At 38.7% G+C, this 22,087-nt stretch overlaps 1 protein-coding gene across 1 annotated transcript in view; it reads right to left on the bottom strand.

The window, feature by feature from the left end:
- Positions 1-4,293: 4,293 nt before the first annotated feature.
- rtn4rl1b (reticulon 4 receptor-like 1b) overlaps positions 4,294-22,087 on the bottom strand; it is a gene marked incomplete at its 3' end in the record, with an annotated part of 158,052 nt that continues 140,258 nt past the window's right edge. Inside the window, exons 2-3 of the mRNA XM_079246375.1 lie at positions 6,275-6,726; positions 4,294-5,187 (exon numbers count right to left, since the gene is read on the bottom strand). Of these exons, the coding sequence (XP_079102501.1) occupies positions 4,294-5,187; positions 6,275-6,726 (1,346 nt within the window). The remainder of the gene's footprint in view (positions 5,188-6,274; positions 6,727-22,087) is intronic.

The raw sequence follows: 22,087 nt of genomic DNA, 5'->3' as shown, positions 1-22,087 counted from the left end.
TCCCTCCCTCATGAATTCCAATTCTTTCTCCCACTAAATGCTCAATTACAGATTTATTGTAGCTTCATGCTCTCCATCCCTCGCCTTCCTTAATTTGCTTAATGATTCCACATTCTCCTCATCTCATCTTTTCATTATGCATTAGCATTTTGGTTCCACTTGAATTCTACCTTGCTTTTGTACAGAGGACCTCCTTGCTGGATGAGATTGGACTATACGTGGATTGTTCTTAAGATTTCTTTTGCTATTGGACGATTATAATTACAACCACTCCTCTTTTATGTGCTACCCAAAGAGGTGGGTAAGCTAGATGAGTGTAGGATCTGTGGGAGGAATAATATGAAGTTCAACTCAAAGTTAAATTGTACAATTTGTTGGAAAAACTCCAATACAAGAATTTTCTCTCACATATGTTTCAAAAGTTATTTATTATCCTATTTTCTTTTTTTTTTTTTTCCAGCTGCAAAAGAAATAGTATGTTTAGACAGATTTAGGAGTAATGTAACTTATTTATTTTAAAAAAAGTTTTAAGAAGATTACAACTTTTCATTAAAGTGTGTTTGTTCCCTAATAGCTTGACAGAATTACTTAGCAATATATAAATATATGTGTTGACTTATAGAGTGGTAAAAAATCAAATGGCAAATGAAAAAAAAAATGCACCAAATGTGCAATATTCAAACAACTAGATTCAAACAAAAGACAATACATTAAGCTTTCCAATAACTCCTATTTTATTCAAAGAAGGTGCTCTGCCTCATTGTTTTTTTTTGCTCATCTTGCAGGCACCCCCCCCCCCCCCCCCCCCCCCCCCTCAGCCCTCACAGAGCAGGCTTAGATGCCCACCTGCAGAGAGGCTCAGCTCCAGCCTTGATATTGTGTTCATGGAGTCTGAGTCTGAGCCAAAACTTTATATTTTTCAAATTCCATCTTGCATTCATGCCAAAGTCTCTTCTAGTTATATTTACCCAAACAACAAGAAGCAAGAGCCATAAAAGGATGTTGGAGGACGATGAATCATGTTAATTGTTGTGGAACTTGAATCGAATTACCTGATCAGTCTTGGATAATTTTCTTTATTTCTTGGCTTCTTTTTTGATTTTCCATTTCTTTTTCATGTTGTGTTTTCTGTTATATTAACAGTTATGTTGTTTTCACAAATCAGAGTAAAGTAATGTCTTCTCTTATTGTGTCCGTTTTAGGGCATGGGTGGCCATGTGACACCTGTTGTTAGGTGTGCTAGCATGAGCAAAAACATGCTTCCCAAATAATTGATGGATATTTCAGTGTAAAAGTACTGTAGTATTGTTTTAATGCTGGGCTCTGGAAAGTAAATCAATACAGATTTTCTTTTTATTTCTTTTATCAGGGGAAAAACAAAACTGACCTTTTGTTATTTATTCAAACAGACGCTTTTGTCTTGGGAGCCGCAAATGACTGAATGCAACTGTGGTCTCTGTGCAAAATATTGTTGGCAGACAGACGTGTTTGGTGGAACTGGTGGGCAATCATGCAAAAACATGTATATTGATCAAAATGTCTGGATTTTTTTTTGTCTATTCATTGAAAAAAAGCCTTATTGCATGCCAAAACTCTAGCTGCCAGCCCAGTTATCAGCCTAAATATCATTACTCAGCACTTACAGCCATCCAGTCAACCTCTTATTTCTATGAAATGAAATAAAAAGAAGTTAACACATACCTGTGGGTTAATTTAAATCAGAGTGAGAAGAATTAGAGAGAAAAAGACTTTATGGTCTAAAGACCCATTAATAACAATGATAATATCCAGGAACATCCACAGCTTCCATGTGGCACTTTCATCAATATCCTTATTGCCTTTCATTTTTTATTGAATTGCAATAAACCAATCAGCATCTATGATCCCTCACCTAATATTGAGTAGGTTCTTGATACGCCACCATAAAAACTTCTAAAGTGTCTGGTACCATAATAACATCAATAGATCCCTTAAGATCGCCAGGTTGTGGGGTGAAGTCTTAGTGGACTGTGAGTGTTTCCATTGAATTAATCAGATCCTATTAGATTGCTGTCTAGTGGGTTTGGAAGTTGGATGAACATCTTGGTCTCTTTTTGGTGCTTATCAAGCTCTGCCTATACAGGTTTTGTAAACCCACTTCTATCCTGCTGTGCTGGCATTTAAACAGGGTGAGCAGTATTACTCACTTTACCTGTCAGGTGTTTTAATGTCAGTGGCTGATAGATGCATATCACACCATAATCTCTGTGTAATCTTTGGTTTTCTTTGTCTAGTGAGTCATGATCAGATTTTAAATTTGACCTTCATGCAGTTAATAAACAGCCTAAAATGTAATTGCTATCCTGTACACAAATGCTCTACGTGTACAGGAAGAGAAGGCTTATTTGTTGGAGGCCATTTTAGTTTAGCCAGCAGCATCTAATTGGGGGAGACACATTGCAAAGTGCAGCAAAGATAAAGCGAGAAACGGGGTGGGAGAAAAACTAAATTTGCTGACAGAATCGATTTCTGGTTTAAATAGATTTAAAGAAAAGTTTCTCCACATAAGCCTGGTTCGAAATGCAGGAATGAACATACACAGATTGCAACAGTAGACATAAGAAGATATAGATTTTAATGTCTTTATAAACATTGTTGTACTGTTGTTCTTTGATGATAACTTACTAAACATTTTAATCATGGCAAAGAAAGAAAAAAAAAATAGATGAACAGGCTTATAGTAGAACAAGAAAAAAAGGGGGGGGGGGGGTATGGTGTATTAACAAACAGATTGTTCTAAAAATATAACAAAAAAAATCACCAGAAAATCAAAAACTAAAAGACTCCTGACAGGAGGAGCAGAAAAACCCTGTTATCATCTTAGATGTAACTGATATTGTTTTGTCATAGTAATACAGTAAATGATTAATATCAGCACTGTAAATCACCCTCTTGTCTCCATTGTTACCAAAACAGTTCACATCGTCGATACAAACACCATGATATCAGTTGAAAGGAGGCACAGAAGCTCCAGAAGTACAACAAGATGTCCCATCATAGTCTGCAAGTCTGCATTTCACCCCCTCCCATTACGTCAGAAGCGATTGTCTTGGTCTTAGATCCTCACATCCGTACACAATCGCATTAGTTAAAGTAGGAGCAGAATTCTGCACGATCCCAGTGTTGCCATGCTCCATTTAAATGTTCTTTGAATTGTTTATTGATCAAGAGTAACTCAAAGTATGCACACGTTTTCTCAGAAGTCTTGTTCTTGTGTCCCTTTGAGGTGAAGCAAGACAAAAATGTGTTCCTCACGTTCTCAGTGAGGATGAAGGAGGGATGTCCTCACGTAGAGGGGGGAGTTCAGCGTAACCTCACTGGGAAACTGAGAAACCCCCTTTGACCCTTGACCTCTGAGGCTCCTCTCGGCCCTGCGGCGGGGACGCTTTGTTAGGTCCAATTATGTGTCTTTGAAAAAAATCAAAATAACAACATCTGACACAAGATATAGACAGACTTTTCAGTATTCACAACTCGATCTCCCCGAGATGCACAGCAGTTTCCAAGCGGATGAAATTAGAAAATGGCCACGTCATCTTGGAACAACTAGCAGCTTAATCTTCAGTTGCACAGGGGGGAAGTAGCATAATGAAGATGTCAGAGAGAGTTAAATGTAGAAATACTGTGTAGGCAGAAGGTAGAATACCTGAAAAGAGCTACCAGTTTGTAAGGGGGTAGGTTTTAATGATTTGTTTAAAATTCTTACACTGTGAGTCCATGGTCGGTTTTTGTACGGCTGTAAAAATCTGTAGCAATAGATTTTTATTCTGCATTGTGTGCAACAAACGGCACCTTCCCTCTTTTTTTTTGTAAATGAGGACCACATCCAATTGTTCTTGTGAAAGTTGTGACAGAAAAATAAATCCATGTGGCAGAAAATGACTCTCTTTGTTCTGTTTTTACCAAACTTTTTCCTTTTGAGCGCCATCTGAATGAAAAACTGAAATGAACAAAATAAGAACCCAAAACATGGTGATGAAATTGTACCAGCATTGGCAGTGCAAGCGTAGCCGTCACCTGTCATCGTCCTCAGTCCCTCTGCACTTTTGTGCTGTGAATCTTTGTCTTGTACATGTTTGATGCTTTGATATCTGTTTCAATTTGAACAGTAAAGCTCCCTACACAAAACATTTACACATATTTTCACACTCACACACATACATAATAGACACAGGCCTTGCAGTGTAGGAGCAAGAGAAGGTCTGAGGGCTGTGCTTTTTTTTTCTGATTAGCATTTGCTAAACCTTCTGACGGTCAGCGGAGAATGAATTCAGTGTTTGTCACTATCAAGGCCACAAAAAGGGCTTGGACATGTAATAAGGACTTGAATAAGGGTGCCTTATTGTTGGCTTGCTGGACCCCACTAGGGGGGCGAACAGTGGTCCGGGGAGAACACTTGTGCTTCCTCCTTGTGACTGTACCGTCTGGGGATGTGTGGTCATGTTTCCCCCCCTCTGTGAAATCTGGGGAGGAATCCTCCTTGTCTGCCATGACCTCTTTGGAGTGGTGGACTTCATTGTCTCCTTTCTCCTTGCTCATTCTGTTACGAATCTTTGTGCAGTTCCGAGGACGTCCAGGCCTCGAGGGATGCACTATGTGGGTCTGCCCTCCAGAGCCCACTGCTACTCCACGATTCATCGATGGATTCACTGTGCCCGATAAATTGTTAGTCTGAGCTCTGGACTCAGAATTCGAAACAGTAGGTGAACAGTTGGGGAAGTCCTCCTTGCGCAGTTCCTTGAGGTCTTTCCCAGCCATGTAAACTGGCGTCTGGCAACCCACTGAAGATGTTGAGCCTCTGAAACGTTTCAGCCATTCCCATAGCGACAGGGCTTTGCAGTCACACGACCAGGGGTTGTCATTGAGGCGTAGGTATTCCAGGGCAGGCAGCATGTCCAGGCACTGCCCAGACAGCTCTATCAGAGAGTTGTTGAACAAGTAGAGGGTGGTGAGACGTTTCAGGTCATGGAAGGCTAAGTGGTCAACCCATTCTATCTGGTTTTGGTGCAGAAGCAAACGATCCAAGGCTCGAAGACCTCTGAAGGTGTTCTGGTTAAGACTCCACAATCGGTTCCCGTGCAGGAACAGGTGGCTCAGGTTGTGAAGATCCATGAATGTATCATCTTGCAGATACTTCAGATGATTATCCTGAAGAGATACACAAGCATTTCATCAGCGTTCTGCACTGACTGAATTCTATATTAATGCGACTTTACATTATATATGCAACAAGCCAACATCGGACACATAGTGTGCTGTGTGTGATTGATAAACCTACTGATCAAATGTAAAGACAGAAGAGGAGAACAGTTATTGAATAGGCAATAATGCTGAACATGTGCTTCATTACTGGACAGTCTGAACTATTCTCACTCAGTCATTGTCATGTTTTATTGTTTAGTCAGAAACCTTAGGTGTCACTTATCACTGCAGAGATGGACTTTTAGTGTCAGTTGAAAATTAGTCAAATCATGTATTTCCACATTGATGCTCCACGTTTATCTTGTGAAGTGCTGTGTTGTGTGTTTTGACGCTGACCAATAAGTTGCGACGCATAAACTGAGAACACACAAAACAGTAAGTAAAACCTCAGTAAACAGGTGGTAAAAAAACAAAAACAAACAAAAAACAAAACAGCCGACTTAACTTCTCTTTAACTGAGGTGTCAAAAGTCAAATCTCTCTCTTTCCACCGCATTAGCTCCCTTCAAGAAACTTGTCATTCTTTTACTTTAATTACTGCAGAATAGCATTAATTCTTGGCATCTAACACATCAGCAGTCAGTATGCATGTACCAATGACAGAAGACACCTTGCACACATGCTTTTACAAACCATTATTTTGACTCCAAGAGAATATGGGATGGTGTGATGGTCAAGTTCGCTTCCTCATCAAGCTGTACCAGCTGTTTTTGTACATCTGTTATTTAACTTTAAGCAGGCAGAGGTTGGAATATTCTCTCCACGGTATTGTCTGCCAGCACAATAACCTCATTTGCAAAATATGTATTTGGAACATTGTAGACTGTGACTTACTAAACATATTGAATTATAACTACAGGATTTTCTTGTTACAAAACAGCTAAAATAAATCAAGTTAGCATATGACAGCAGCGCTTTCAGTATTTGACTATTTATTTTCTTTTTTTTTTTTTTTTTACAACAGTTTTAGCTAAGTGAGGAAGCAGCCTCAAATCTCAGTGGTGTAACAATCGTAAACATGACATGTTGTTTACCTGCAAGTACAGATACTGTAGATTTCTGAGGCCTTGGAAAATGTTATTTGGAAGTGAACTGAGTCCACAGCGGTACAGGTGAAGCGCATTGAGCCGACTGAGCCCATGAAAGGTGTCTTCAGCCAAGGAGCGAAGGTGGCGGTTGTCTCCCAGGTCCAGCTCCTCCAGCAGTGTAAAGCCATGGAAGGTAGACGGCTCAATGTATGTGATGTTGTTGGAGTAGATCCAAAGAGTCACCGTATTGGAACTGAAGTGACCCCGTAGCAAGCGATGGATCTTGTTGTTCTGTAAGAAGATGCGTTCACTGTCAGGGGGAATGCCATCAGGGACTGACAGGAAGTTGTGGGCTTGGCAAGAGACAGTGCTGGGTGCTGTGTAGCAGATGCAGTGACGCGGGCAGGACCAGGAAAACTCGAGCCCACAGAGAACCAGCAGGAACTCCAACCCACAACCTGCAGAGAACACACACATCCACAGGTTGAGAAAGTTAATTCAAAGTTTATGATATCCAAAGAAGTGTCAGTAACAATGTAAAATGTAACAATAAAAAAGCTTCATTTTAAAATGACAACAAATATTGGCAAGCCAACTCCTAATTTTTCACAATGCTAAATATGCTAAAGCTGTAATGGTAACATGTAAAATGAAGCGTTTTCACCAGTGAAGACAATGTTCATGTTTCTAAAAATGTCAAACTGCTTGTGGTGCCGGTGGTGAAGCCCAGAATACCACTAAAGTCGTTAAAATTCATCCACAAGGGACCTTGAATATTTCTCACACATTTAATAGAAATGTGGCTTTTAATGAACAAGATAAATCACTCTGAACCAAAAATGTCAACCTTATGACCGTGAAATGCTTGAAAAAGTTTTTTATTTCAATCAATCAAAAACTTCAGCCAGAGTTGAAATGTTGGACAGAGACTGACATCGACTTCTCTTTATCCTCACCAGTACTAAAAACTACAATTCTACACATTAGTTAATCAACACTACAACACGGAATTCACCATAATCCATCATCTGATTCCATCCCAATCAGGGACATGCATGGCTGATCATACATTCATTCTGAATCAGGTTTTCATGTCTTCATAATATTTTTTAGCTCATAGTGAACGCTGTGCTACACGTGGACCTTCCTGCTCATATTTTACAGCCTGGATCCACTGAGCGTGTTTAAGCCCAAAATAAGAATGCACTGAAGAGAACAAACAACAACACCTGCTCCACTGAGTCGCTCATGTCTCATTGATTCTGATTGGATCCTTGCTGCAATGCTCCTGTCTGATTTGACACATATGCAGTTATTTTGCAAATGATCCTTTCCAATATTCTGCCACCTTCGGGGACATGCTATAAGGACGCCAATTCCTTCCTCAAGACTTATTACACTCCATTTTCATGAGTGGAGGCTGTGATCAGTCAGTCTGTGTGGTTAATTGGGGTGTGGGATGCTTATTTAAACTTGTAGTCTGTTGCTCTGAGGCGCTGTCTGATCAGTGACACGATTCCCCAGATGCTTGAGATGGGAGATGCAGTTTATCCAAAGTCTCATCCAAGATGAGCACAACTCACAGCCCATTAAAAAAAAAAGCTCCATCTGACAACCCATGCTATGTTATACTTAATTGATTATTCACAGCATAGTGGAGGCTGGTTTCACTGTCTCCAATCGATATGCCTCTGCTGGCTTTTAACCCACCCCTGTAATCCCAGGTCCTTTATGCAGAAAATTCAGGAGAAGAATTACTCTGCCCCGAGAGACAAGCCTATTTATCTGGATGTATTTTCTTGCCAAACTGTGGTTAAGCTGTGACATTCAGTGTCTCCACTGACCTTTAACAGTAATTCTCTGTGTCTAGTTGCAGAGTTGGAGCATGGAGCGGTGTCACCTGAACAGGAGTGTGCTCTCTCGGGCACGGATCTAATCCTATTTGTTAAGCTCTGCCACTGGGCAACAATGGAAATGCATGCATCCTCCTAAACCAGAAATGTGCTCACTAAATGAGGTGATTCTTCACGGTTGAACTCTGTCAAAAGGTAGAAAGTGAGTGTGTCTGCATGTGTGCTGGTACTCTATGCAGGTGAAAATATTGTGCTGGAGACCAAGAGATGCCTTATTTTTAGTAAGACCTCATATTTCACTGACCTATCTAGCATGAAGACATGCATCATTAGGTGTGTTACAAGGGATATCCACACTTGTCACACTTCTGAGACCAAATAAGAAAGCTTTTTTATTTATTTATGTTTTTTTTAAAAATCATTCTGCAGTTGTTTTACACTTTAGTTTTTCTCTTTATCTGCATTTTCATGAAGATTCAGCGAGTATGGAGCCTACTGACTGAGTAAATGAGAGAAAACACTTACCATTACATTTAGGGAAACACATTTTCTATATTTATCAGACAAATTAGACACTGTAAATTTTAACAATGGCTTCATGGAAAATTTGCATTAAGCAACATTTACAGGTATTTGTGACGCAGCCTCCTAATCATTTAATTGGACTCACATTTCATTGGGCTCCCGACCCTCGTGGAGGATTTTAAAGAGCTTGAATAATGACACAAATATAAAGTGCGATTAACTTTTAGATTTGTTCTGAGACTAGATGATTAGCTGATAGCAATCTCCTGTCTTGGCAGGATTTTGTCCAGTGGAAAAAAATGATATTTTTCTCCAGTAATTATTTTCAGGCTTTAAACTATTTCCATTAACACTCCAGTTCATGCATTTCTTCCACTGAATTAGGCAGCAGATTTCTAACAGGAAAATGATCTGAGCAGGTGAGAGACAGAAAGCGATAAGCATGATCTACGGGGAAAGTGGGAGAATGAGAACATAGATGCTGCCTTGATAGTGAGACAATTTGAACCAGTGATCCGCTAATCGTGTTGGGCATATAAGGATGCGCCTCCACTCTTCACTCGCCTCAGCTTGTCAGGACACTGTAATTGATTCTTTACCCTGCTAAATTTGTTCCTGTAAAATGGCTGTTTTTATGTCTTTACCAGATACTTTATATCCATTTAAAGTGGAACAAAAAGAAAAAGAAAAAAATAAAAAACTAAAACACACACGCTAGGTATAATATCTTTTTTTTTTTTATTATGAACATTTTTTTTCAACTTCACTCCAAATGAAGCTTTGGAGGACATGAATATATGATGGAAAAGCTTTTTCCACATGCAGATTGAGAGACAAGGGAGCACTGAACACCCATTTCCTTGTTTACAGCCACACTCACAGTGTATACTTGTCTTTTTTGCAGCTGGCATCACATTCCGTTCCACTGGAGGCTCAAATACCTGCCAGCTCACTGATTTAACACCCCATGTAGCTGCATCACTAAACACAGTTGTAAACATAAATGCTCACATGAATTCACACACACACACAAAGACAAAAAAAAAAAAAAAAAAAAAAAAAAAAATATATATATATATATATTTGTTTGGGTCCTGTACCATAATTGTACAATGTTGGTGTGCTCTCCAGGCATATATCCCAAAGCATTAAGATGTGCATGAGGTTTAGAAGTGAATGAGGCAGCTCATGACAGTGTGACAGCATAAAAAGCTGAATGATGCTTGTTTACAAAGCTTTGAATAGCGAGGGGTTTTCGACACAGAGGACAAAATAATTACGCAGAAAGGCTGTCCTTAAATGAAAATGAAAAAAAAAATAAAAAAAATTAATGTCTGTCGTAACCGAATTGTGAGCTCACACAAAAAGCCATTCAGCACAGATTGTATTATATAAATAGCTTTGGAAGAGGAAAAGCATATATATGCCAATAGTGCCGATTGGAATTTGGCAGAATAAAGTAAAGGCTCCGAGAGAGAAATAATGTGTTTTTGAAAAGAAAACGGCAAAGCAATTTGTGGCAGAAGGCTGGCTTGTGTATTAACACTCATTTCACCAAGTCTTGAACTTCCCAGTCTCCTTCCATGAAGTTTTGCATCCACCTCCCTTTCTCTGCCCACTGATTACTGAAGACAGAAGGTATTGATAGCGCTTCATAGGGAGAAACCTCATGACCCCGTCATCACCAAGTTCCTATTTTTCTTTGGGGGGGGTTGTTAAAAAGGAAGTGGATAAATAAATGAATGAAGGTCTCCCAGCAGACAATGAGTAGTGACTGTGTAGAATATCAATGAAACATAGTTCACACTAGATTTGCCCTCATGAATAACACATCTTTGCTAATGGGAGAGAAACGGTACGTCTGTAAAGCTGTGTGACTCTGCCCATCATTAGACTGGACAAACTCAATTTCCTGTGTCTCTCCAAAGACCCCGATAAGCACTCTGTAGCTTTGACTGCTGTCATTGGTTGGGTCTAAATAATATACTGATTGCCATAACTCAAAAAGATGTTTGCAGCTACGCTCATGCGCATTGTGGCTAATATTATTGAAAAAAAAAAGATCATCGATTAAATGAGAGATTCTTTTAGGAAGCAAGGCTTAAATTCAGCTAACTTATTATTTTATGTATTTGTGGAGATAACTATGATCTGCTGCACGTCATGTTATGTATCACCGCTGAGCAATGTGCTGATGAGAAAAAAATACATCCTTTTAGATTTAAGTGTCACCGTTTGCAGTCAAGAACATTTTTTGATTGTTGTGCACTTAGAGGCTACCAGGCAAAAAGGAAGGAGGACATTTTTACGCTCAATTTTACTGTCAAAGAGAAAAATACCTTTTTCTCACAATGTCCAAAGATGGGTTTAGAGATGCAAAGATGAGGCACTCAACCCAAAAAGCACAAAAAGCCAAGTGGGTTGTGGTGATAGTATCATGCTTTGGGCTGTTTGGCCGGTGTTCCTTTCTGATCTCACAAAGTAGATGAATAAATGAAGCAAGAAGAAAAAAATTATATCAGCAAGACCATTTAAATTTGGTCTCAATTAGGCGTTAAAAGTGACAATTATCTCAAAAATGCCAAAGTTAGATTTAGCTTTCTGAGACTTGATTTATGCTGCAGTGAAAATCTGGTAACCATGGAGATTTATCTATCTCTAAACTACCAATTTTACCAAGAGGGTCCTAAAATAAGTCAAAAGTGACTTCTAAAGGCATCTTGTTAAGATGCAGTATTTTTCACATGGATGCATATGTGTGTATATATATATATATATATATATATATATATATATATATATATATATATATATATATATATATATATATATATATGTCTATAAATTATGCAACAAAATAATTTCCTTTTATATCCTTTTATAGAAGTTTATTTCACAGCAAGAAACAATAATGTACAGAATAGTTTCTGAAATGTATCCTGTGTATTATTATATGACAGGAATAAAAGCAATAATGCACATCTATTGTTTAAGGACAAACAAACAGCAACGATGGAAATAATACATTTAACAAAGCTGCCAATCATTAACATATGAAAAGAATTTCTGTTTCCTTGCTAAAACACTGACTCCAACCATGTTTTTCTGACTGAACAGAGAAGACACACATCAACACCACCAGATGCTGAGAATCTCTGCTTTAATTAATTTTTCTCTTTTTTTTTTTTTTTACAGTTGCCTGCAGAATTTTACAGATATTGTTTCATTTGCCATTTCTCAGCCCTGCTGGAGGCTATATTGCCTTCTAAGGATGCCTGAGTATTCTCTGACTGAATAAAAGCAAAAATGGGCAAGAACAATAGCAACTATGCAGTCTTTTAGAAATGCAGAAAGGTAGAAATATTTCAGATATAAATGTATACACTGCTTAACTGTGTTATACTTCTGGTACAAAGGCACATTTAGTGAATCATTTTTGTATTTGTTGGTACTGATGGCATCATAATTGCTTCATGTTAGCATGATCCAAAATAAACGACAGCTGTTAAGCAAAGGGTTGATATTGTAATTACTACATACAGTGAATTTATAACATTTCTAGGGATTGGTATTACTTTTTTTTTATTTGAACTGCAAAATTAATTTTCCCTCTTGTAGTAGAAGCAGATTCTAAACGAGAGATCAATCAGCTTTTGCTGCATTTCACTCATCGCAAAACCTGATACTAAGCCTTTTTTGATACTTTAGGCCCTCTCGATATCACAGAATGTCCTAGATCATGAAATACCAGCTGCCTTTCAGACAAGCAAGGCTTTTGCCATTGATATAATTTTGCTTGTTTCATTTCATGCTTCATGCCTGTGATTTGTTCAGTGTCTATCAGCACTGTGGGTCCTGTGAAACTGTTAAGCTGTCAACGCTCTGATGGTGTCACTGCTTCCAGTACATTAATTAGAATTTGATCGCTCTCCTGTCAATTTGGCTTCCCTTCAAAGGTGAGAAAAGCTTCATATTAATAACTGCATCTTTGCTGAAGTATAGGAACGCTGAGAGAGGGTGAGAACTGATGTCCAGCCAGAGCTGGTTGTGTGGTTCTCTCCATTTTTAATGTAATGAAGAAAAAACAATCTAAAACACCCATTTGACTAAAAAAAGACCTCTAATAGTAGACTGGTGTCATAGTTCACAAACTTCATGCTTTGAAAAGCAAAAAGAATTAAAGCTTTTTTTGCAGCAAGGAAGGAAGAAATTCTCCAAACAAAGTTTGAACGATCCTTGAGCTGGCTACAAAATGTATGCACACGTTCTGACCTAACATGGTGCCAAAAAGTTTGCTAAGGATTTATGTTACTTGCTAAACTGGTTTACAGCCTTTGTAAATTTAGAAGGCGGATTCCAAAACCTTCGCTTGCCACCACAGGTCTGTATATCCCAGCCTTATTGACATTTATAAGCTAAGATTTATATTTGGATTGAACCAAATGAGAGAATTAGATGGAGTCTAATTTGACAGTGCAGACAGATTCGACTGAGGGGCTTATATAGTGCCACACAACACACAAACACATTAAAAGAGGTAAGCAAGCAAACCAGAAGGAAGTTCAACAGAAGACAGGCAGAGGATGATGTGTGTGACAGCAGGTTGACAATTCATACAGCCTAAAAATAACTATTCCAAACAAGGCACCATATGGAGCATACACAAAATAGAGGGGGAGGATTGTGAAGTGTTGGAGTGGATAAAAATTATCTGATTTATTGATAGTATTTGAGAATGTTGAGAAGCCAAGCGGTGAGTTGGATGGCTTACAGCTGTACAGTCCACATATGCTTGATAACAACATTTTAATTAACAGACTTTAGCACTAACTCCACTTGCATTCAGAGACACGCCTCCACCTGCTGCTCTTTCACTCTTTCTGTGCCTTTAGAGCATTCTCTGGAACACTGATCGATGCTTTTCACCAATGCTAGCACACCTGCACAAACATAAAGGAAACACACCAGCCTATGTACGCGGGCACATTTGCCAAATCGCTGCTGGTGGGAGCAGCACTATCAGCCACCAACTACATTCATTTATCACGACAGCACAAAGCCAAATGATTCAAATATATTGCATTCCCTGTGGCGGTATTGCACTGCAGTGGCCAACCTAAAGTAATGGCTCTGCCAAAACTATATAAATCATCTAAAGTGTATCCATATGTAGTTTATATACGGCAGTTCTATTAAAGTGATAGAGAGCATTTATAATGCATCTCCCGTTGGGGGAGAAGCTAATAATTATCTTTCATATTGATGTTCTGTGGCTCTCAGAAGCGTTCAGTAGCTGAAGCTCTTCAAATATAGTCAAGTCTTTATAGGCAGTTTGAGGATATAGATGGATATTCAATGTAAATGTCGCCTCATGAGCCAGCTGCAGTAAAACACACCTGTCTCATTTAACATAATTCTAGCTACATTTACCTCTGAAACAAAGGCCAACTACACACACATTAAGGGTGGTCACTTTTTACTGTTTACCTGTGTAAAGATTTCAATAACAGGAGTACTGTACCCATAAGTCATGTTTTTTATAAAAATTTTTTTAAAAAGTTTTTGGTCATTCTGCCAAAAAGCAATTTGCTGTGAGTGATGCAGTTAAGGAACACTTCCTCCTGGAGTCAAGAGGGCAATAAAAGCTGAACATGTGTCAGTCAGCCGACGAGATGTTGTTAAAAAGCAAATGAACTGCACTGAACGGCACTGTACGTCGTTTAAATGTATTTTAGGAAAGAATGGCTCACAGTCAGTGCATCCAACATATCTGACCGCTGATGCTGCTGGGTGTGGTGAGACAACTTTCTCTAGAAGTGGTTGTTGATCCAGAAAGAGAAGAGAATTTTCTCTGTGGTCTTTGAGTTAGCAGCCTGTTCAATGGGAGGAGTACGGCTAGAATGTGATCACCTGTCAGTGCTAGAAAGTGTTAGAAAAGATGTGCACTGTACTGCTGCAGACAGAGGAGATAATGCATGACAACAAAATGACTGCATTGGGAAGAAATTTGAAAAGTATCTGCCACTTGGGATCTGTGTGCAGGATTTTTTTTAAAGAATGAAATGTAAACAAATGTTCCTTTTAAACTAAAAAAAAAATATATCCATGTAACTGTCGACTATGGCTAAAAGCAGTTCCACTGAGCCGACATCTTTACTTAAAATATACTTAAAGGAGTTTGTAATTACAAAAGAAAATAGAAGAAAACATAAGAAAAGGTCATCTGTTACACAGCAATACTGTCTCCAATATGCAAAGACATCACGTCTTTTTAAAATGAAAATAGACACTGGTTCGTCTGAATGAAGTCATCATCCAATCTCTTCTCTTCATGAACTCAATAAAGACAAGCATCCAGCACAAATATTTAAAACGAATCCTTTTTGTCTTATTTCAGAGCATGTTTGCCACTTTTTTTTTTTTTAAAGCTTTTATCAAAGCGTTTTGTGCAATGAAACCCCTCTTTGAGAGATGCTCTTGTTTGTCTAAAAGTAAGCTATTCCATGAGGCTTTTTGCAGTGACAGTCACCTGGCGAGCTAAAAAACCCCCCAAAAGACTCTTCTTGCTTGCAGATTCCCAAGCAGCTTTTCTTTCTGAAATTATTATTCTGATACAACTCATATGCACAATACTTAAATATCTAAATGTTACTGAGATGCATTTAATGGATACAAAACACAAATTCTGGGTAAAATAAGATGCTATTTCATGACATGGCTATCTTTTGATTTCTCCTTCACGTATCATGAACACAACCCCTGCATTGTTCTGTCTGGCAGAGCTTTTACTTGATTTCATAGCATTCGGCTGCTGACTGGACAGTTGTCAGTCTGCCTGGCTTGTCCAGCTGCTGTGCCTTGTTCAGTCTTGCGTGTGTATGTCAAAGCCAAAGAGCAGCACAGCCCATCATTGTCTCTCTCAACGTGACAGCGGAGCAGTAGTGATGCTATGTGACAGCAAGCAGACAGATTGAGGGAAAAGCAGCGAATGACAAAGAAATGTCTCAGACAGTAGGTCGCCGTGTCGATTCTAACTTACTTAATAAAGAGGTGGCAGAAAGGGAATTTTTCCAGGGGGATTGTTTTAAAGAGTAACTGTGGAGAAACATGTCTACAGGGTTAGTGCGAGAGTTCCTCGATGATCTGAGGACCTGGTTTACAAGCCCTGTGCCTGCTGAAGAATCTGAGCAAGGTATTGAATCATTACTAGCTCCACAATTGTTGCTCTTTAACTGGCTCTGGGCTTTGATGTGTGTGCAGAAGAAGCCCAAAAAACAGTGTAATTTCCCCATGGAGTTAATAAATTAACAGAGTGCTTAGAAATGCAGACCAGAATGGCCATTGCAGGTCTGCAGCCTAAAGTAGAAATGATTCATTTCTCTTTTTGGGATTCATACAGCAACACACACACACACACACATATACACACACTTACACACAAAGTACATTATTGTCAAAGTTACAATCAGTTTAATAACAGGCTGGTGTGCCCTACAATTTGTCTTCATCTCTGTATTTTTATCTCATCACCTTTTATTTCACATACCTGTCATCTGAAACACTATAATCACTCAGATGGCCTGAGAGCACTTTGCTGCATGACTTAACGGCGCTCACACACCAGGATGAATAATTCAGCGTCATTCATTATATTCATATTCATTTTTTTTTGCCCCTGAATTGTTATTGCTTTGGCGCTCTTTCATCAACAAAGAGAGTAAACACACAGAATATACAGAGCTGAGTATTTAGTTAATTCTGAGACGTGTTTCTTCGAGTGTCAACGACCTCTGTGCGCCATCTGGTCCTCAGATTGTTTTGGATTCAGCATCATTGTGATTTAAGGCCGTAAATCAATGCAAAATTGATTGCAAGTGCATCTTGTAAAGAAAAACACAGTTTTTTCCTCTGTAATAATTTAAAAGTTGTAATGTTCTGCTCTGAAACCATTAGATCAGAATACACCCATGGTGTGGCATTTTCGATTTTTACTGGTCTCCACCTTCTGGTTCCATATAGGCTTTCTTTAAAACGATCTGTACGATTCCTTTCTGCTGCAGCAGCTACCTTATTGCATACAAACCTCATGTGCCCCAGATTCGACAGATCAATTATTTATAGCAGGTGAGAGTAGCTCTATGTACATGCAGACCAAAAACACACACAGTTTCAGTGGTCTCTACTAATGGCTTCAAGAAGACAAGGAGAAATGTGAAATCCAGCAGAAAAACATGTGAGGGTACAGCAATGATTTGTGGCTCATTAGTTCAAGAGGCAGTAGAATGGCTAAGATATGAGAAGGACTGACTGGCTAAGAGTCAAAGCTGAAAGATGACACTACATCAAGCACGCATGAGTGTGCAAAGTGGTTTGTTCAGCACACATGGTGGTACATATCCACACAGTACAAACAAACGTCGCTATGCAAGCTAGTAGCTCCTGAAGAAAATGGCAGCTGGAGTTCAAGTAAATAAAAAGGAAAAGTAAACACAGATTCAGTTACTTAAACATCAGATGCTCCCTGTGTGTAGTTTTAGAAAAGTTTCCTCCTTCACACAAAAACATACAAACTATAGCCTGAGAGCCAGAAGTGGTCCCTGGATTGTCCGAATCTGTCCAGCGACAAGCACAAATGAAAACAAAAGAGTCCCGAAAGAGCCGCAAAACCAGGACTTTATAAAGGAATCCTGAGGCAACAACAGCTCTTTTCTGCCTTTTCATGTGATCTGAGCCAAAAGTGTTTTATATTTAGATGGGACAACAAATCATGATAGCCTGAGCCCCACTTTCTCATTCACTTTTCCAACAGGAGGGTGTAAAGGGCATAGCATAACCTTCAGCATATAAAGTGCAATTTAAGTGTTTGTTGTGGATTTCAAGGCGTGTTTATCACATCTTGAAATCAACTTCCCAACCTCTTTAGGAAACAGGTACTTTAAGCGTATAGTCCCCCATTGATTTAATACTTCTAATATGTTTAAACAGTCTTGTTATTGTCTCTTTCGGCATTGTGGAAGTGCGTAGTTTCTATTTTCTTACAGTACATGTGATCATAGGAAGGATCTACTCAGAACAGAACTGGATGTTTCTTGGTAGACATTTTGTACAAACAAGGTTTCTATAAAACCTTGTCACATCATATGCATCGATGCAGATGTGTTGTATGAGGAATGAAAACACGAGTACTTCAATGCAAAAGAACAGAAGGTGAGAAGCAGGAGAAAAGAGTAAAGTGTCAGACCTTGATCTTCAGAGAGTAATCCCTTTTCATTAAGGCTACTTTTTCCGATGCTGAGAGCTTCACCATTGATCCTTGTGTAATGTCAATTAATTAATGTGCAGGGTTTACTACCTTGAAAGACTTTAACACTTCAACCCAGGAAACACACTCAGAATTTATTATAACTTTTCTCACAATAACAAGGAAAAAAACGGTAAGTTTGGCCTTAAATTAATCATTTTGATCTACTTGCTCTCAGTCTTATTTTATTTTTTTACAGTTTCATCTCCACTTTTCTTTCAGTCTGTTTTGGGTTTCATTTAGTCCAACTCTGCCTGAGGATAATAACTTATCATTTTGTTCACTTCCATCTCTTCATTAGATCCTCTTTTCAATAGATTCACTGCTTTCAAGTAATAAATGCACAGCTTTACATAAAAATCCCCTCAGTTTTAGGGAAAGTTAAAATTAAGTTCTATTTATGCTCTTTTTATGTAAGTAAATAGGTATGCCAGTTTCAAATACCACTTCCCTTATACCTCTGTCCATTTTTTATGTTGACATGGTTTCTAATGGACCCTTCAGAGTGCAGTGCAGAATTTAAAGTTCCTATGTCAGCTTCAGACAACAGCAAACATTGCAACAGTGGAGGAGGTCATGATATTGCACACTTTCAAAAGGTGGTGGTCTGTGGAGCCACTAAATACATTATAGCTTCTTCTTTGTTCCTTTCACCTGTCAACTATATTGCTCAACACTGCCTCTCATGGTTTCAGGTGGTGCGCAGTATCCAGATAAAAGCAGATGGACAGAAAGCATAGAGTGTAAATTGGCCTTTACGTGTCTGCAAATGATAAAATTAAATTAAATTTTTGCATTTCCAAACTGTTTATACTCCGTTCCTCCTTTCTACCGTGCGCTGTCTTGTTGCTTAATTGATTCCGCTGTTGAGTCCCAAAACTACCAAACAGGTGCCGTTGGTGGATAAAACAAAGTCAGTGTCTAATTGTGATTAGACACCCTGGGTCTGGCTGTTGAAGATACTATAGCTGCTTAAGGGATTTAGTAAGTCCCCGAAAATGCAGAACATCAAACCAAACGTTTACTTCAAAGTGTCCCATCAACATAAACTTAGAAGTGTACAGCCCGAGCAATGCATTTCTTATTCCTATTGGCTTTTTGCAGGTGTTTAAGGAGTGAAATTTGAGGATCGCTCGGTCTTTTTAACAAGACATTCTGGTGTTCATCATGTCACAAGAGCTGTTCCTCCTGCCACAATCTGGCCATTTGAATTTTGCTTTCCTCTTCTCCATTGTAAACCTGAACCCCTCTGGAGGCCAACCACACAGCTTTGTGAGTGCCTTCCCCTCCCTCACAGCTGCTTGTCTGCATGAAACTACAGCTCACAAGTGAGTGCTCCCAATCCTCTTTCTCCTCATAAAGCCAAGTGCCTTGCTGCAGACATTTCACAGATAAGTGGTTTATTTTTTTTTTTGCCCTCCACAGTGATGGTCTGAGACTAATTTTTGTTGCATGTAATGACTTGGTCCCTTGAACTCTTTTGATATATGACCAAAAAAAAAAAAAAAAAAGGTTCATTTCAATGAATATTGCAGCTAGTAATAAACAACAATGATATTCAGATGAGCAGCGGTAAAAGACGATATCAGCCTCCATCTCGGTTCATACGGTCAAATGATGAAACATGATTCCCTCTAGCCACTTTCCCCCATCTCTCCTTGAAGACTGCCCTCCACAGTGATGGTCTGAGACTAATTTTTGTTGCATGTAATGACTTGGTCCCTTGAACTCTTTTGATATATGACCAAAAAAAAAAAAAAAAAAAGGTTCATTTCAATGAATATTGCAGCTAGTAATAAACAACAATGATATTCAGATGAGCAGCGGTAAAAGACGATATCAGCCTCCATCTCGGTTCATACGGTCAAATGATGAAACATGATTCCCTCTAGCCACTTTCCCCCATCTCTCCTTGAAGATAGATAACGAGAAGTAAAGTCAAGGACAGAGAGAGAGAACCAGTGAGGGTTTTGTTTACAAAAGAAACTGGGAGAGTGTATTTCAAAGACAAACAGAGAGGCAGGGATATGGAAAGGAGACAAAGACGCATTATAATAAAATACAAAATTCAGCAAGGAAAGCAGTTGCTGAGCTGAAAAGTGCTTGCTCTGAAAAGTAAAACTCTTACATTTCCTAATTAAAAATAGGTTTTTCTACTTCTCATTAGGAACCTAGGGAGGAAAAACATCATACAATCTTTGTGCAATCTTTTTTTTTTTTAACTCATCAGTAACAGTGGCTTAGATATTTTAAAACAGTGTTAAAGCAAACTGTACATTTATTTTTGTTAGAAACAACATGGACAGGTAACATAGACAGATACAATGTATGCTCACACATACGGTTTATTTAAAACCGCTGATGGATGATCGTGGATTTGGGGAAAAGCCTTAAAGGCTCAGGGAGAAAATACAAATTTCACACAGAGGCTCCGCTTACATTTGAAACCAACATCTTTCTTGATGAGAAGAGATAGCATAGCAACTGTCCCAGTTTGTGACCATATGAATATTCATTGTACTCAGCAACATAAAAACCATGCAAAATTGTCCATGTGAGTGTGATTGATTAACCAAACACCTAACTGTAATTTACTGAACAAACACACAAAGATAATAACAAAAAGTTTTCTGATGAACTTCTCAGATGAAGTTTAGCTTTGCATTTTTAAACTTCTTGATGCCAAGACAAAACAAGCATGAAGCAGCTGGGCACGAGCCTGAGCTCCTCCAACAGCAGCACAGCTCTGACTCAGACTGAGCCAAGCAAATCGAAGCTAGACAGATAAACTATTGGATCTTTACAAACACTCTGTGGTATTTTGCATCAGTTAGAGATTTCCAAGAGACTGATTATTTATCAACTATAAAATGGACAAAAGCTGAGACTACCTCTGGTTTTGTGACCAGAGTTTAACAACTATCAATCTACAAATCTCCAAAAATAAGGTGTCTGAAAACACAAAAATCCAATCCTTCCCGAAACTAAAATATAATCCTTTTAAACTAAAATCTCTGGTTATTTTATAGCAGCCGTGACGACTGGCAGGACGCTCTGGTCCACTGCAGAGTCTTTACTGTGTTAATGCAGTAGTCGGGACTCATTGCTTAAATCTCACCCCTTTTTAGACTTGGAGGTCTTACACAAGAGCAAGCCCCCTGCTGAGTTTGCTCATATCGCCTGCTTATTGGAAAATAAATAGCACTCAAATAACCACGTCCTATTGCTTACAAGGCTGTAACATGCATGCCTGTGCAAGAGGACATAACTCGTCAGAGAAGGAGGGGTCGATAGCACTTAACTAAGGAAAATAAAAGGCAGTTCAGATTATGAAAAAGAGTTGTTGCTTTTTGTTGCGTCACTTTTGTTTCTTACTATCAAAGTCAATATGTAATATGGTTAATGAGAACTTTGCTGTGGAGCTCACCATGAAAATGTTTGACTTTTGATTGTGGAAGCAGATGAGTAAAAATAAAGACAAAGATAAAACTGCAAAGCACACAACAACAAGCGTTGGATTTAACATACAGAACGGGCATCAGGTTTACAAAACCCAACAATATAGACGCTGTCCAAAGAACAAAGAGACAGATGTTCACCAACTCTCAAGGCGATCTTGATAGCCAACTATTGGTTTGATGTATGAGGCCTCTTCATCTTATGCTGTCAAGCTGATGATTAATAAACAGACAAATGGAAGCATTCACCGCTCAAAAGCACATTTGTGTCAGCTCCTTCTATAGTTGATGTCTTTGGGTTTATCTTGTCTGTTCATTGTCTGTTGACACAATGCATGCTTCAGCCTCTTATGCTTACCCCAAACTCAAAGTACACAGTTGGTGTGAGTACGATTTTGGTCCCTATCAAGATCACAAAAACATGTTAATGCACAATATATAAACATGAATAAACCCTCGTGAACTGGAAAACATGCCAGCCGATTTTGAGCTTTGTTTGAAAAGTTTTCTCAACATTTTTATTACATTCAGCTGTTGTTCATAGTTTAATCAACAGATTTTTATGCACTTTCATGGATTTTATTTAACAAGAGGATGATAATCATCGATGTAATGGATTTCACAATGTAGACTTACATGTACAGTCTATACAAGAATAAGCAAGGATTTTAAAGAATGTTGA

This window comes from Telmatherina bonti (assembly GCF_933228915.1).
Source record: "Telmatherina bonti genome assembly, chromosome: 9".
Lineage (NCBI taxonomy): Eukaryota > Metazoa > Chordata > Actinopteri > Atheriniformes > Telmatherinidae > Telmatherina > Telmatherina bonti.
The sequence above is the reverse complement of the archived record's forward strand: the minus strand, read 5'-3'. Positions and strand labels throughout refer to the sequence as shown.